The sequence below is a fragment of the Cervus elaphus genome, chromosome 11 (assembly GCF_910594005.1).
Source record: "Cervus elaphus chromosome 11, mCerEla1.1, whole genome shotgun sequence".
In the NCBI taxonomy this organism is placed as follows: Eukaryota; Metazoa; Chordata; class Mammalia; order Artiodactyla; family Cervidae; genus Cervus; species Cervus elaphus.
The window spans coordinates 60,812,481-60,830,816 of NC_057825.1; the positions used below are offsets into that span (position 1 = coordinate 60,812,481).

The following is an 18,336-nucleotide window of genomic DNA, read 5'->3' on the forward strand; positions in this document are numbered from 1 at the left end:
AAATAAAAAAGGAGGAAAGTATCTGCCAGATGCTTAAGTGAGGGTCTGTCAGCCATTCTTCCAAGTAAAAATGGTTTTGTAAGAAAGCAGCTAATTTAGCTTGCAACTCAGGCAGCTTGTACGAGTGCTTTTCCTTAAGACAGCCGTCACACTCCGGTGAGCAGCAAGAGTGCACTTCCTCAGCATCAAGTAGAATGTCAAAAGAATGTACAGTCAAGAGTCAAAAGTTAATAAAACTAGTCACTTTTACTGCCTCATCAAGGATATTCCTAAGAGAAACTATTTTTTCCTTTTCTTTTTTTCCCGTTTTTACGATGAGCACATGGGTTGAAGGACACAGTGACCACTCATACTACATGATGCTCCTTCCTTGATGTGTGCTAAAGCTCCAACAGTTCTATCCTCTATTACTTCTGCACTTTCTGAACAAATGTCAACATAGAGGGAAAAATGATAAATAACATCCTGGCATTATTAAGCAGATTCCCTTGATGTTGTGGGTCCTCTGAAAGGATCTTTAGGACGCCAGTGGTAGGCCATCGTAACATACAGTGAAAATGGCTAATCTAGAGACCTGTCCATTGGCCATAAACTCACTAAAATTTGCTAAAAAGGAATGCGGTATCAGTTTTCTAAACAGTGATTACTAATCTGAACATAAATACTAAGGTGTGAACAATTTTCCACATTTCCTATTTGGCCTGAAGCAACTATCAACTGACACAAAAATTTCACTACAAAGTAAGTAATAGATTGTCTTTTACCTAAAGAGGGCATCTCACAATCTTTATTCTCCTTAGTGTTCCTTTTAACATATTTTATCAACCAGTTGAAAATGTGAACGTCACAATGAACTGAAATGTCCACCTCTTCCCAGCGCTGGGCATCCACAGATAAATATTCAGCAAAGTACTTCATTTCTGATATCAAAAGATCTCGTGGGCAAATAAAATCTTCTTTCAAGTTTTTTGCTTCATCACATACATGGATCACCATGTTTGGCCTTCATGAAAAATGTTACACAGAAATGAAATTATTAGAGTTTTAGAAGAGGAGCCAATAATATTGACATTTATTGGAAGTATGAGAACCAGATGTTTTTCAAGGTTTTAACCACATATCAGTTTTACAAGACTTGACATTCAGAAGTTTACATTAGCACCTTTCTACCCTGATCAGTATCTGAAAACTATGACTAATTTTAGTTAAGCTACTGACTTAGTAAAACAAAATTTTTTTACTATAGAACTAATAAAAGGTTTGAAGCTTATTATTTTCAAATATAAGTTAATTATAGTGTTTTTAAAAAATACCAATTCACAAAGAAAAATTAAATTACAATTTCTAGTTCTTGTGAGCAACATAAAACAGCACTTTTACATGGTAATGGATATAGAAAGGAGATAAAGATGAAACACTAGAATTTTCTTACTATTAATGAATGGGAAAAAGTCAAAATTATTCATTGAATAGTGAATAATTAGCGTAGCTATTTTGTTATTTTTAACAGCTAGAAAGCTTGTTTCTAGGCATTCAATAAATATAAATCAGTAAATGTGGTTTAAAAATTGAACACTACAACGTGCTTATTTACACATTTAAAAAACAATTTAAGAATAGGTTTAGATGATATATCAGAAAGACTATTTCAAAAATTGTATACTCTTTGAATGTATATGCCCTTGAAAATTATATTACCTCAAAAAGAAATACTTGTGTGATCCACAACTGCCTTCATGTCATTACAAAAGGAAGAGATTAAATAGGAAGAGATACACTAATCTACAATAGGAATTTAATATGTATTTAAATGAACTTCAAAAATTTTTAACACAAAGAAATTACATCTGAAGTAAAACTGGCAACAGAAAAAGGATTAATAATCAGTGCCTTGTCAAAATAAAGGAATTTAAGCAACTTTGCAAACTGTTCTTCCAAAGACATTACGGTCAAAATATAAACAGGTAATGGCTGGTATAATGAAACATGAAAATTCAGTGAATTTTTGGGCCAAAACATGAAATACTAACTAATAATAGTTAAAAAATTAACTTGATAAATTTTTATGCTACACAAACAAACCTATCAGTTAAAAAATCTATCTGAGGGGACTTCCCTGGTGGTCCAGTTGTTAAGAATCTGCCTTGCAATGCAGGGGACACGGGTTTGATCTCTGATTGAGGAAATAAGATCCCACATGCCATGCAACCAAGAAAAAGTATTTGTTGAACATTAAGAATATATTGTTTGAATATCTGTCATGGTAAAAATAAAATTTTTAAAAATCTATGTGAGTAAAGTAAATTTCACTAAGCTATAAAAGGGTGAAATTTTTTTATTGTGGTAAAATATACATAAAGTAAATGCACTCATATTATTATGCAATTATGCAATTATCTCTAGAATCCATCCCCAGAACTTTTCAAAAGGGTAAATTTTATGATATGTGTTATTAAAAAACTATCAAAACTGAAAATACCCAAAGGAACCTTTAGAGATAATGAAAATGTTCTTTGTCTTCATTGGTTATATGGCTAGCATTCATCAAAAGTGAATACTCAAAATATGTGCAGTTTATTGTATGTAAAATACACAAAACAATACAAAATTATTAAAACTTGCATTACATTGAAATATATATTTTAATTTTAAAATGTTTCTATAATGAGTAATTATATCCAAATAGTTCTAAAATACACATCCAGTTTCTTTAATAAAGTTGCAGAACTAATGGCAGAGATTTTTCTTTGGGTTTTAAAGGTTGCTTTCCAAAACTTTACATTAATGGATGTTATTTCTAACATTTATAAGATGAAAATGAATTCTTAAAGTGGAAAACTGTTGTCTAATTTATAAGTAGTATGAATAAGCCATATGTTCACCTAACTAAGCAGTTGTTGATAGTTCAACACATCAACTACCCTGATATCAACTGTTTCAGCAACTGTGTAATGTGAAATTCCTAAATTATGGTAACTGATATATATAATCATCATTCATATATTTTATAATTTGAAGTTGATATTCATATTAAAAGCTTATCTAGCAAAGAACCAGCCTCCTACCCTTCAGATTCTTCAGTCTTTTCTCCACCATTATGAGTAGTACAATTTTCACTTTCTGAAGAACAATTCCTTGTGGAAGCTATACTATGTCTTCCTTAAATACAGAAACAAACACATACAAAAACAAAGCGGGGAGGTTAGCATTTCTAGCTGAAAGTGGGTTTTTACTTACTGAATGGTTATACTATAAATGCATGGTTTCCAAGAGTAGTTAATGATGGTACTTTGTTAGGTGCCTTAATATTTCTAAAGGTATATGAAAGAAACAGTATGAAAAACAGTCACAAACTGCTAACATTACACTGAAGATTAAAAAAAAATACTAACCTGGTATGTAGGGACAGGGGTCAAATGTTCAAAAGCCTACAATAGAATTTCTCTTCCTGAAGCAAACTTTTGTATCAATATTCTGCTACTGCTGAGATTAAAACAATTCACTACATTGAAGATTTCTAAAACCAGCTGTTCTTTTCAATGTAATGTGGAGAACATCTCCCACACCCTGCTTTTGTGTCATCTGAAGCTACTGTTGACTTTCATAGAGGGGAGCTGTAAAAAAGGTATCGTGAGAGACAAGCGAGATTCTCTCAGTTAAAAAAAAAATTAAGTAAGAGATACAGGTCAAATTCCTCTAAATTTTATGACACAAATAGGCTAACATAATGGAGTAGTAGATTTTAATATACTGAAAACCTTTTTTTTTTGGTAATACTGTTGGCCATGTATGTTAACATCTAAATTTTTTAAAAATATAGCAAAGACAAATTTCTAAAGCTCACGAAGATACAAATACTAACAGATTTTTCCCATTAAGGTTTCTATTAACCTTTAAATAAAGTTGACTGGAATGCATAATATTTTTCAGAATTATCATAAGGACAAATACTGCCTTTTGCTTTTAAAACCTTACCTGTTTTAGAAACTGTATCCTGACCAACTGGAGTCTCCTGAAATTCTCCTTGTGTGTCAAGAAGCGAGGATTTGATGTATGTGGCTAACGTTTCAACAGGACTCTCTCCAGCAGCCATGAGGGGACTATACTGGTTGTCCACAGGTGAACTTCCACTGCTCTTCAGCTCATCAAACCTCTTTGCACACTGTAACGGCATAAAGGAAGGAAATGCAGGTCTGGGGATTTTAATCATTTTTTATAAGTGAAAAATTAATCTCTTGGGTAACATCTAGAAAACCAGTGCATATTTCAATACATGAAAACCTCTGACTTACTTTATTTTTTTTAAAATTCAGGGTAGGTCTTTAAAAATATACTTTAACTCAAAGCCATAATATATTTATATACTTGTAGGAAAATGAAGAATGCCTTCACTAACCATATTTCCCAGTGATCTATGTCTATTATCAGTTGACAATTTAAAAACTTTAGTTAAAAACTTGGCTGTTATTTTCACACTGAGTTTTCACCAGGAACAAGACCAAATTCTAACCTTCAACAGAAAACAAATCAAAAAGTATCTGATTTGTGATCCTAGATTTTCTTCATTAAAATAATGAGTCTTTGTTCTTACCAACAGTGAGGTTCACCTTGCACAAAATACTGTAGTAACACTTATTTATGTAGTAACAGTGAGGTTCATCTTGCACAAAATACTGCAGTAACACTTGAAAACACTTATAAATATATGGCCACATATTTGGGCAGTTTGTTCTAGCACAATGTTCTCCCTTAACTCATTGTCAGTCATAGAATTAATTTAGAAAGAACAGATTAGCAGTGAAAAAAAATACAATAGACTGGAAAATATCAAGAATGCATTAAGCATAGTAAGGCTAAGTTGTCCATGAAAATGTCATTTCTGAGCGTACTAGGTCACAACACAAAATGCCTTCCTTAATGTGGGTCTTTGTCAGATAGCACTTCTATAGTATTCATGTTTAAACCTCCGTCAACAGCAATGTGGATGGCAAGTTACACAGCAGACCAAGTAATATGGGAGGTGCAAAAGGAGAAAAATATATCTACATACACACATATATGGTAAGTGAATAATGCATTGGGTATGGCATTATTCATTTACTACGCAGATATTTACCAGGTGCCCAGCAGATATTGAGCACCATTTTAATGAAGATTGTTTACTAATAGTATTATAGTACTATTACTACAAACAAATGCCTACTCAAGGTTTAGTCCTTTGAAAACACATTTAAAAGATATATAAGTAAAGGACTTCCCTGGCGGTCCAGTGGTTAAGACTTTGTGCTTCCACTGCAGGGGGTACAAATTTGACCCCAGCTCCTGCAACTAAGATCCTATAAGCCATGCAGTGTGGCCAAAAAGAAAAAAAAATTTTTTTTCAATTGGGTGAATCTGAATACACAGTGGATATTAGATGATACAATGGAGTTACTATTAATTTTCCTAGGTTTGACCATGATACTGTAGCTAGGTAGTTATATAATAATATTCTTATTTTAAGAGGTATGCTGCAGTCTATGGAGTGATGTCTGAAACTTACTTTTATTTATTTTTTTAGAATATTTACTTATTTGGCTGCATCAGGTCTTATTTGCAGCATATGAGATCTAGTTCTTTGACCAGGAACTGAACCCAGGCCCCCTGCACTGAGAGCTCAGAGTCTCAAGCCACTGGACCACCAGGGAAGTTCCTGAAATTCACTTTTAAATGTCAAAAAAAAAAAAAAAAAAAAAAAGCTACATAAAGAAATCAAGCAAACATCTAGAATTGCTAACCCCAAATAAAGGATATAGGGATGCTATGCTCTTCTTTTAACCTTTCTATATGTTTGAAAATATTCACAATAAAAAGTTAGAAAAATGGTCAAATTCACACTTTTGCCTTGTTTTAAAAGCTAACATGTAAAAATCCAAAAGATGAAAAAGTATAGATTAAGGAATGATAATATATACTAAGTAAGTTCCTTCATCATTTCACAAAGACTTATAATCAAGGGCAAGTAATCTCTGTGGGTATGTTTTCTCAGCTGTAAAAGAAGAGGGTAGAACTTGGTTCATTCACTGATTCTGTAAGTACTGAGAGTGTATCATGGGAAAGGCACTAGTGATAATGCTTAAAATCTACTGGGTAAAATCGCTAATGTCCTTTCTACTTCTAGAAACCTGAGATGATTCACTCACTTTAGTGTTCCTTTCAATAGCAAAAATCCTGAGGTCCGTGTGCTCAAACTAGAGTTCAGAGATGAGTTACCAGAAAGAGTACCCTATAGAAGTTTTTAGGTTGCAAGTTTTGATTCTGAGGATTACATTAATAAAAATCATTTGAGTCATTAGGATGACAGAATATTTTAAGACAAAGTAGAAAACAGACTTAGTAGAGAAGAGATGTGTTAATGCCAAGGGAAGGCAAGTAATGTCTTGGTGCAAAACAAGGCTTCACCACAAGTTAAAGAGAGCAAAGTGGAGAAAGAATACAGGCTTTGAGGGGCTTTCAGCAATATAGGCTAAACACAAAAAAATTTTGTGCCACAAAAGACTATACCATATTTGCATTATAATTGCAATTTAATTTCAGCAAAACACTATTACTGATCACATTAAGTTTATTAGTTTGAATTATGTTGGTTTGAGTTTCCACTTGTGTCTATAAAATGTAAAATTTGGTTTATGATTATACAGGTGTGTTTATAGCTGGTATTGTTAGTGCACATTTAATTTCCACTGTGATAGTAATTTGGGTCATCATTGCAAGTTTTCAAGTTTTTTCTTTTAAAAAGGTCTGTATATTACTCAATTCTGGGAAGCACAGCATTAGCAATTTAATAATAAAATTGGATTTACAAAAGTCTTACCTACCTATTCAGTTGTAAATATGTAAAATAAGGCTGAATTTAATCATAGCAGGTGGGTTAATAAATCATAGATCTACATAGATTTTATATATAGTCAAATCATATTTTATGCATATTTAGTTTTTACATGCATATGAATATGTGAAACTCAAATACTTCTTCTTTCTTAGTAGTTACTCTTTTAAATTGATCACTTTTTCTGATTTCTTTTCACTAGCTATCTGGAAGACTGTTATTTACCTCTTTGGGTGTTAATCCAGGCACAAGCCTTGCCACAGTTTCCCAATTGATGGTCTGGTGGATTCCAATTAATGGGTAAAGGATCATGTCCAATACCATTTGGTTGTTATTGTTTAGGAAATTGTTGTTTTCTGAATATCCACGACTCATCTTTTGGAACTAGAAATAGAGAAGACAAATTTATTTGCATCTGAAATCCAAATGTTTTCAGAACATTGTAAGTCAGTTATAATTCATTCCTGAGAATTAACTGCTACTAAAAAAAAGAAAAATAAAACTGAACTAAAAATCAACACAGAATATATAGCTCAAGTCTCTTCAAATATAACAGCACTTGAATATTATGGACTGGCAGATACACGGATAGAAGGATGTGCACGCTTAGTTGCTCAGTCGTGTCCAACTCTTTGCAACTCCATGGACTGCAGCCCACGAGGCTTCTCTGTCCATGTGATTCTCCAGGCAAGAACACTGGAGTGGGCTGCCCTACCCTCCTCCAGGGGATCTTCCCGACCCAGGGATCAAACCCACATCTCCTAAGACTGTTGCACTGCAGGTTGATTCCTTACTCACTGCGCCATCGGGGAAGCCTAGAAGGATATACAGCTGGGTAAATATGTGATTTAAAAAATATGATAAAATGTTAAGGATAGAATATAAGTGATGGGTATACAAGTGTTCACTATAAAATTCTTTTGATTTTGCTGTATGTTAAAAGCTTTTCATAACAAAACAGAGAAAAAGTTGAATACAATATATCTTCCTTAAAAAACCCCTTATGTGTGGCTGATTTATATTTTGATTAGCAGTTCATGGATGGTGGAGCTAAATGGTGAAAAAAAAAAATAGTTACATGATAATTTCATTGCAGTCCCAAGCCATACTTTCTCGCTCTGTGATTGAATGTCCATGCTACAATGAAGGCTGAGTATACTTAATTTGATAGATGTAAAGAGTTGGACATGACTGAGTGACTGAACTGAACTAGATCAAATGAAACTTAGAACCAAGTTAATCTGACATTTTAGGATAAGCATAAAAGTTATTGTGCATGTGATTATGAATTACATATGGTGAGGAGATTATATTAACAAATGTAATTAGCACTGTTTTTATATGTTTGAAACATTTTTTGTAAAGTTCTCTTATTCCTTGTCTTCAGAAGCAATGTGGCGACTGGCCTGACAAGGTTTAACCCTTACACACACCCCAACACACACTCTGACTCTCATATATAAAAAGCCACAGCACCTCCACACACATACACACTCACACTCACTCCTGCAGAATGGTAGCTTCCCCTGCTTCTTTACTAGGTTCCCCACCCTGGTCCTACTATCACATATCCTCTGGTTCAATCCAGGAGACCTTGAATCAAGTGACTAAAGGTGTGTCCAAAATCTTCAGGCAACATGATGACCAAGAAAAAGTCTCTAGAAGGCTTTCCAAAGGGATGTACCTCAATAAACATTCAGTGAGTACCAACTATAAGCCAGGCCAAGCACTGGGGATACCATAAAAAATATGGCATGGTCCCTGTCCTCAAGGAGTTTACTATCAGAGAGCTGAGGATACAGGTAGACAAACAAATGATTTTAATATCATCTGCTGAGAGCCAAGCAGAGGCGAGCCATGCAAGGGCAGAGGAGGGACAAATAATAACTGTTGTATTTGGAGGAGGGGAAGACCAGTATTAAGGAGAAAAAGAATCTATCTCCTTCAACCTTAAGAGAATTTTAAGAACTTATTTATCAGGTGTTTACTAGTAGGCTGGAGCTGTACTAAGGTTTTTATATAACTTATTTCAATTCTCATCACAACCCTATAAGATAGAGTCTTTCCCCAATTTTACAAGATGAAGAAACACATTCAGAAAACTTAAATAATTTGGACAAGGCCACAGAGCTAATAAGAGGCAGAAGAAAGACCCACGTAAAACTGACTCTCAGATTCATGCTCTTTCCATTATATTTGAAAAGTAGAGTATAGAGGAGATAGCAAATGGGAATGATGGCTTAGGGTAGAGAGAGACAGAGTCTAAACATTATGTAGTTAGTAATGATTCAATGAAGCAATTTCCAAAGCTTCTGTTTGTGAGCCAAGGGAGAGAAAAGGCTGTGGTACTGAAGGAAAAAAGAAGCTACTCCCTTCAAATTTAAAAAATTTTGAGAATTTATGTCAATTATACTTCAATAAAGCTGAAATTGTTAAAAAAAAATTAACATTTGCTGAGCCTCCACCATGGACCAGGCATTGTATCTGAAGTCAGAATGGAAATTTACAGAAATGGCAACCCACTCCAGTACTCTTGCCTGGAAAATTCCATGGATGGAGGAGCATGGTAGGCTACAGTACATGGGGTTGCAAAGAGTCGGACACGACTGAGTTCTATGACTTTTTTGGGCTCTAAAATCACTGCGGATGGTGACTGCAATCATGAAATCAGAAGACGTTTGCTTCTTGGCAGGAAAGCTATGACAAACCTAGATAGTGTGTTGAAAAGCAGACACATTACTCTGCTGACAAAGGTTCATATAGTCAAGGCTACGGTCTTCTCAGTGATCACGTGCGGTTGTAAGAGCTCGACCGTAAAGAAGGTGGAGCCTCAAAGAATCGATGCCTTTGAACTGTGTTGCTGGAGAAGACTCCTGAGAATCCCTTGGAGCAAGGAGATCAAATCAGCCAATCCTACGGGAAATCAACCCTGAACACTCACTGGAAGGACTGATGTTGAAACTGAAACTCCAGTATTTGGTCATCAGATGCGAACAGCTGACTCACTGGAAAAGTCCCTGATGCTGAGGGCAGATTGAGGGCAGAAGAGGGCACCTGAGGATGAGAAGGCTAGATGGCATCTCCAATGCAATGGACATGAACTTAGGGCAAACTTCGGGAGATGGTGAGGGACAGGCATGACTGGCATGACGCAATTCATGGGGTTGCAAAGAATGAGACACGACTGGGTAACTGAACAACAACAACAATGGCTTTATTGATGCTGAATCTGTGCTGGAAATATAATCCCCCCAAACAAAACTGTTCTTATGGAAAAATGTTACCTATTTTAGGAAAAGCAGTATAAAGCGGAGATAAACCGACACACTACTACAGTGGAAGAAGCAATGCACAGAGAAATCTGAAACTTAGGTTTGAGGTTTAACTCCACACAAATTAGTCAGAGCAGGTCATCTGAACTTCTGCAATGAAAATTAAGTGATAGTAATACCTATGAAAAGTGAAAGTGAAAGTCACTCAGTCGTGACAGACTCTTTGTGACCCCATGGACTAAACAGTCCATGGAATTCTCCAGGCCAGAATACTGGAGTGGGTAGCCTTTCGCTTCTCCAAGGGATCTTCCAAACCCAGGGACTGAACCCAGGTCTGCCACATTGCAGGTGGATTCTTTATCAGCTGAGCCACAAGGGAAGCCCAAGAATACTGGAATGGGTTGCCTATCCCTTCTCCAGCATATCTTCCTGACCCAGGAATTGAACCAGGTCTCCTGCATTGCAGGCGGATTCTTAACCAACTGAGCTATCAGGTATACCTCTAACTGACTTTATATAAATAACCAAAGAGATTATTTTGTGAAAGCACTGTGAAAAAAGCACCTCACAAATGTGATGCAGCATAAAATAACAGTACCTATGGTAAGGACCTAACAGAAGCAGAAGATATTAAGAAAAGGTGCTAAGAATACACAGAAAGTGAGGTTGCTCAGTCGTGTCCAACTCTTAGTGACCCCATGGACTGCAGCCTACCAGGCTCCTCCGTCCATGGGATTCTCCAGGCAAGAACACTGAAGTGGGTTGCCATTTCCTTCTCCAATAAGAATACACAGAAGAACTGTACAAAAAAGATCTTCATGACCCAGATAATCATGATGGTGTGATCACTCACCTACAGCCAGACATCCTGGAATGTGAAGTCAAGTGGGCCTTAGGAAGCATCACTATGAACAAAGCTAGTGGAGGTGATAGAATTCCAGTTGAGCTATTTAAAATCCTAAAGGATGATGCTGTGAAAGTCCTGCACTCAATACGCCAGCAAATTTGGAAAACTCAGCAGTGGCCACAGGACTGGAAATGGTCAGTTTTCATTTCAATTCAAAAGAAAGGCAATATCAAAGAATGCTCAAACTATTGCACAATTGCACTCATCTCACATGCTAGTAAAGTAATGCTCAAAATTCTCCAAGCCACACTTTAACAATATGTGAACCATGAACTTCCAGATGTTCAAGCTGGATTTAGAAAAGGCAGAGGAAGCAGAGATCCAATTGTCAACGTCTATTGGATCATTGAAAAAGCAAGAGAGTTCCAGAAAAACATCTACATCTGGTTTATTGACTACGCCAAAGCCTTTGACTGTGTGGATCACAATAAACTGTGGAAAATTCTGAAAGAGATGGGAACACCAGGCCATCTGACCTGCCTCTTGATAAGTCTGTATGCAGGTCAGGAAGCTATGGTTAGAAGTGGACATGGAACAACAGACTGGTTCCAAATAGGAAAGGTTCCAAATAGGAAAAGGAGTACGTCAAGGCTGTATATTGTCACCCTGCTTATTTAATTTATATGCAGAATGCATCATGAGAAACGCTGGGCTGGATGAAACACAAGCTGGAATCAAGGTTGCTGGGACAAATATCAATAACCTCAGATATGCAGATGACACCGCCCTTGTGGCAGAAAGTGAAGTAGAACTAAAGAGCCTCTTGATGAAAGTGAAAGAGGAGAGTGAAAAAGTTCACTTAATGCTCAACATTGAGAAAACTAAGATCATGGCATCAGGTCCTATCACTTCATGGCAATAGATGGGGAAACAGTGGAAACAGTGGCAGACTTTATTTTTTAGGGCTCCAGAATCACTGCAGATGGTGACTGCAGCCATGAAAATAAAAGACACTTACTCCTTGGAAGGAAAGTTATGACCTAGCTAGTCAGCATATTAAAAAGCAGAGACATTACTTTGCCAACAAAGATCCATCTAGTCAAAGTTATGGTTTTTCTAGTAGTTATATATGGATGTGAGAGTTGGACTATAAAGAAAGCTGAACATTGAAGAATTGATGCTTTTTAAGAAGACTCTTGATAGTCCCTTGGACTACAAGGAGATCCATCCAGTCCGTCCTAAAGGAAATCAGTCCTGAACACTGATTGGAAGGACTGATGTTGAAGCTGAAACTCCAATACTCTGGCCACCTGATGGGAAGATCTGACTCATTTGAAAAGACCCTGATGCTGGGAAAGATTGAAGGTGGGGAGGAGAAGGGGATGACAGAGTATGAGATGGTTGGATGGCATCACCAACTCAATGGACATGAGTTTGAGTAAACTCCGGGAGTTGGTGATAGACACGGAGGCCTGGCGTGCTGCATTCCATGGGGTTGCAAAGAGTTAGACACGACTGAACGACTGAACTGAACTGAACACGTAGGATTAAGCTAAGGATGAGAGATGTTTAAATGTTGGAATGGGGAACTGGAATGCAGAAACTCTCAGCGAAGCGTTAACAATGATTAGTACTACATCACTGTATATGTAAAACACTGATGTCGGACATCGGGTGGTAGACATAATAGATTTATCCTATGTGTTTCTGCATGAACATTAGAAAGAAACAAGAAAATTACAGCTTCCTAGCAACCACACAGGTACCTTGCAGAAGGCCCAGAATCGTGTTGTGTACGGAACCTGGAGCTAGACTGCCCAAATTTCTGTCCTGATTCTACCACTTAAGGTATTATCTGGTTCAGATTACGTATCTCTATGCCTCAGTTTTCTCATCTGTAAAACAAATAATAATAGTAGCTAGCCCATATAGTTTTGAAGATACATGGACAGTGTTACCTGGCACTTAGTACTATGTAATGTTTATAATAGTAACACTATCATTCCAAAGAGCCTAGGAGTAAAGATTCACAAAGATAAATATAACAGATGAAAGGAGAGACAGTGCCTTTCCAATGAAGTAAGCTCTCAACAAAATGAGTGGAAAATCATATCTAGATTCTTATCTAGTTACCATTTCCAGCAGTACAACCTATGATTTCAATGGTATCGGCTATAGCACAGGAAAATAATACCTACCTCTGACATTATTGTAAGGATTAGATAATACATATAACACACTACCTGGCATACAGAAGGTGATCAAATTATTTCTTATTTTGGCCACTTTACTGGCATAAAATTTTTCAAAAACTACTTTAAGAACTGTAAAACACTGCCTTGAGTTCAGCTGAAAATAGATTTTACAGAACTTCATTGTTTTCTACTTGTGTACCTAGGACATCATCACTTCATACCACACTTAAGTTGAGAACTATGTTGGGGCATGGAGTATTTTATTACAATTCTGTTTGGGCCTCAATAGAAAACAGTCTGAAAACAGAATACAGGGCAAGGATTTGGGTGTTGTTTTTTTACTTTATTTCCAAAAAGATTACTTAAAAATTTCTAAAATATTTATTGTGACCTACAATGTGCAGGTACCTGTTAGCTAATCAAAAATACAGTTCATATAAAATATTTTCAAACTTGTATGTGTATTCCATACTTGTATAAATACTCATTTATAATACATATGTTTAAGAATAATTTACATCATCTAACACTGACATTTTAGGAATCAGCAAACTAAAATGGACTGGAATGGGTGAACTTAACTCAGATGACCATTATATCTACTACTGTGGGCAGGAATCCCTTAGAAGAAATGGAGTAACCATCATAGTTAACAAAAGAGTCCGAAATGCAGTACTTCGGTGCAATCTCAAAAACGATAAGATGATCTCTGTCCGTTTCCACTGTAAACCATTCAATAACACAGTAATCTAAGTCTATGCCCTGACCAGTAATGCTGAAGAAGCTGAAGTTGAATGGTTCTATGAAGACCTACAAGACCTTCTAGAACTAACACCCAAAAAAGATGTCCTTTTCTTTATAGGAGACTGGAATGCAAAAGTAGGAAATCAAGAAATACCTGGAGTAACAGGCAAATTTGGTCTTGGAGTACAGAATGAAGCAGGGCAAAGGCTAATAGAGTTTTGCCAAGAGAATGCACTGGTCATAGCAAACACCCTCTTCCAACAACACAAGAGACAATGCTACACATGGACATCACCAGATGGTCAATACCGAAATCAGATTGATTATATTCTTTGCAGCCAAAGATGAAGAAGTTCTATACAGTCAGCAAAAACAAGACCATGAGTTGACTGTGGCACAGATCATGAACTCCTTATTGCAAATTCAGACTTAAACTGAAGAAAGTAGGGAAAACCACTAGACCACTCAGGTATGACCTAAATCAAATCCCTTATGACTATACAGTGGAAATGAGAAATAGATTTAAGGGACTAGATCTGATAGATAGAGTGCCTGATGAACTATGGATGGAGGTTCGTGACATTGCACAGGAGACAGGGATCAAGACCATCCCCAAGGAAAGAAATGCAAAAAGGCAAAATGGTTATCTGAGGAGGTCTTAAAAATAGCTGCAAATAGAAGAGAAACAAAAGGTAAAGGAGAAAAGGAAAGATATACCCATTTGAATGTAGAGTTCCAAAGAACAGCCAGGAGAGATAAGAAAGCCTTCCTCAGTGATCAATGCAAAGAAATAGAGGAAAACAAGAGAATGGGAAAGACTAGAGAGCTCTTCAAGAAAATTAGAGATACCAAGGGAACATTTCATGCAAAGATGGGCACGATAAAGGACAGAAATGGCACGGACCAGAAGATATTAAGCAGAAGATATTAAGAAGAGGTGGCAAAAAAAAAAAAAAAAAGAAGAGGTGGCAAGAATACACAGAAGAACTGTACAAAAAAGATCTTCACGACCCAGATAATCACGATGGTGTGATCACCAACTTAGAGCCAGACATTCTGGAATGCGAAGTCAAGTGGGCCTTAGAAAGCATCACTACAAACAATGCTAGTAGAGGGATGAATTCCAGTTGAGCTATTTCAAATACTAAAAGATGATGCTGTGAAAGTGCTGCACTCAATATGCCAACAAATTTGGAAAACTCAGTAGTGGCCACAGGACTGGAAAAGGTCAGTTTTCATTCCAATCCCAAAGAAAGGCAATGCCAAAGAATGCTCAAACTACCGCACAATTGCACTCATCTCACATGCTAGTAAAGTAATGCTCAAAGTTCTCCAAGCCAGGCTTCAGCAATATGTAAACCGTGAACTTCCAGATGTTCAAGCTGGATTTAGAAAAGGCAGAGGAAGCAGAGATCAAACTGCCAACATTCGCTGGATCATCGAAAAGCAAGAGAGTTCCAGAAAAACATCTACTTCTGCTTTATTGACTATGCCAAAGCCTTTGACTGTGTGGACCACAACAAACTCTGGAAAATTCTAAAAAAGATGGGAATACCAGACCACCTGACCTCCCTCTTGAGAAACCTGTATGCAGGTCAGGAAGCTATGGTTAGAAGTGGACATGGAACAACAGACTGGTTCCAAATAGGAAAAGGAGTACGTCAAGGCTGTATATTGTCACCCTGCTTATTTAACTTATATGAGGTGTACATCATGAGAAACGCTGGGCTGGGTGAAGCAAAAGCTGGAATCAAGGTTGCTGGGAGAAACATCAATAACCTCAGATATGCACATGACACCACCCTTGTGGCAAAAAGTGCAGAAGAATTAAAGAGCCTCTTGATGAAAGTGAAAGAGGAAAGTGAAAAAGTTGGCTTGAGGCTCAACATTGAGAAAACTAAGACCATGGCATCCAGTCCCATCATTTCATGGCAAATAGATGGGGAGACAATGGAAACAGTGATAGACTTTATTTTTTGGGGGGCTCCAAAATCACTGCAGATGGTGACTGCAGCCATGAAATTAAAAGACACTTGCTTTTGGAAGAGAAGTTATTACCAACATAGTCAGCATATTAAAAAGCAGAAACATTACTTTGCCAACAAAGATCCATCTAGTCAAAGTTATGGTTTTTCCAGTAGTCATGTATTGATGTGAAAGCTGGACTATAAAGAAAGCTGAGCGCCGAAGAATTGATGCTTTTGAACTGTGGTGTTGGAGAAGACTCTTGAGGGTCCCTTGGACTGTAAGGAGATCAAACCAGTCCATCTTAAAGGAAATCAGTCCTGAATATTCATTGGAAGGACTGATGTTAAAACTGAAACTCCAATACTTTGGCCACCTGATGCAAAGAACTGACTCCTTGGAAAAGACCCTGATTCTGGGAAAGATTGAAGGCAGGAGAAGGGGACGACAGAGGATGAGACAGTTGGATGGCATCACTGACTAAGACATGAGTTTGAGTAAACTCTGGGAGTTGGCAATGGACAGGGAGGCCTGGTGTGCTGTATTCCATGGGGTCACAAAGAGTCGGACATGACTGAGCGACTGAACTAACTGAATTTCATCTAAATGTGAAAAGCAATTTTTTTCTGTTGATATTTTCCTTACACAACTGAATCACACCAAGCAAGGGAAACTACCCAGTATTAATTCCAGTTAAACAAATGTTCAAGAAAGCATCCCTAGAGTCAGAATTCTCTCAGGGTAGCTGCAACTGTGCATCCCCTTCTGGAAAAGAAGTACAGACTTATCAAAAACTGCCAATAAGAAAAAGTTTGAAGCTCAAATTACACTATTACTAGATTTACTTCCATTCATGATAAAATATGAAAAAGGTGCTAATGTTTAGTATGAAACATGTTATTTACCAAAAATAAAAATTGTTTACTACTCTAAATACTCTACACTTTTTAACACATCTCATGCCCTCTCCATTCCACGATGGGAGTTTAAATGTACTAACAAGACCAAACAGAGGGCCAAGACTGGCATCTGTTTTTTCTATTTTCAAATAGAAAAAGATACGGTAGACACAGACTTTTCCCTTAGGCTGAGAAGGATAAGTGCTAGAGGCGCCAGCAGGGCAGGTCAAAGGCCTCTGGCATAACAGAGGATGGGAGACAATACTGAGTCATCACCAGGGTAGAAGCCTTGTGCCCAGGCTTTCTGACCACGACAACGGGCATCTGACTTTCATAGTGAAGGAGAAAATAAAACCACAATTGAAACCTAGAAAGAACACATCAAAGTCCCGCAACCTTCGGTCCAGAGGCTCGCTGCACGGCACGTCCTCTAGGGCAGCCCGGACCTTGGAGGTCTCCCGCCTCCCCTCCCGGGCAGACACTCCGGGCGCTGAGCGGGTGAGGGGTAGACAAAGGCGCGGGGAAAGCAATGGGCCGAGGCAGGGGAAGATGCAGGGCAGGGACTAGGGGTGCGGCCAGGACGGCAGACGCTGTGCTCCCTCGGCTGGTTCACTGGAGAGACCGGCTTTGGGCATCTAGAGAAGGCAGAGCCGGCGGGCCGCTCGATGCACGTGGGGGCGTCTCGGGGGCACTTTCCACTAGCGAGACTCTGGCCCGGCCCTAAAGCGGAGGAGGCCGCAGAGGGGGCCGCTAGCCGCCAGCGGTAACGCCTCTCGTCGTACTTTCCGCCCCCGACCAGCCCCCGAGCTCCCTCGGCTCGTCACTCACCTCTAGGCCGCAATGGCCCTCGCTTCGCCCCCGTCACCTGCAGAGCCCGGCACCACCCACGCCATGAAACGGCAGCGACCAGACCCGCAAACCCAACCGCTGGGGTTCCAGCGCCCCGGGGCGGGGAACGCGGAGATCGACGCCGCCTGGCCAATCGCAGGCCAGCGCCGCAGCGGCGCAGCCAATGAACGACGAGCTCCTTTCGGGCTGCAGGGAGCGGGTGCTGCGAAGAGCGGCTACTCGGCCTCGCCTTTGCCGGTTTCTTCCCCGCCCCCCTCGAATTCTTTCTCAGGCCTGTCGCAGTGCAGCGTCCCCACCCTCCCAGCGTCCTGTCTCTTAGCAACCAGATGCCCTCCAGAGCCAGAGCGCCACTCAGAATGATCGCCTCTGAGTCCAGAAGAAAGGGGGAAATGGGGGAGAAAGAACTCATAAAGAATGAAGTTGTTGGTGGCTTTGATATACCCGCTTAGGTCAGGTAGAATGGGAAAACTGCATGATCTGAGGATGCAAGAAATATCTTGGATGAAGCGTGGTCTTCATCAGGAGGGGTCTCTTGAAAATTGTAAATAGCTTTGGGTTACTCCTTGAGGTTTTGTACATTAATAGGTTCAGGAAGGACGTTACTTAGGTGACTACTACTGGGAACCTAGTCAGATGTATAAGGCCCAATCTTATAGGGTAAATGCTACACGTCAGTATCTTTTCTCTTTTAAAATTT

General features: G+C 38.3%; 1 protein-coding gene across 4 annotated transcripts in view; it reads right to left on the reverse strand.

Annotated features, from left to right (window-relative positions):
• The window catches only part of SANBR (SANT and BTB domain regulator of CSR), a 57,916-nt gene extending 40,167 nt beyond the window's left edge, over nt 1–17,749 (reverse strand). For 2 of the 4 annotated variants that reach the window (XM_043917924.1, XM_043917925.1), the window contains exons 1-5: nt 17,619–17,749; nt 7,094–7,252; nt 3,976–4,162; nt 3,066–3,159; nt 765–1,003 (exon numbers count right to left, since the gene is read on the reverse strand). In XM_043917924.1, the coding sequence (XP_043773859.1) occupies nt 765–1,003; nt 3,066–3,159; nt 3,976–4,162; nt 7,094–7,243 (670 nt within the window). In that variant the 5' untranslated portion in view covers nt 7,244–7,252; nt 17,619–17,749. Of the gene's footprint in view, nt 1–764; nt 1,004–3,065; nt 3,160–3,975; nt 4,163–7,093; nt 7,253–17,618 lie in introns of those variants that run through there. The other 2 variants (XM_043917926.1, XM_043917927.1) reach the window with 2 other exon arrangements.
• Between the last annotated feature and the right edge of the window lie 587 nt (nt 17,750–18,336).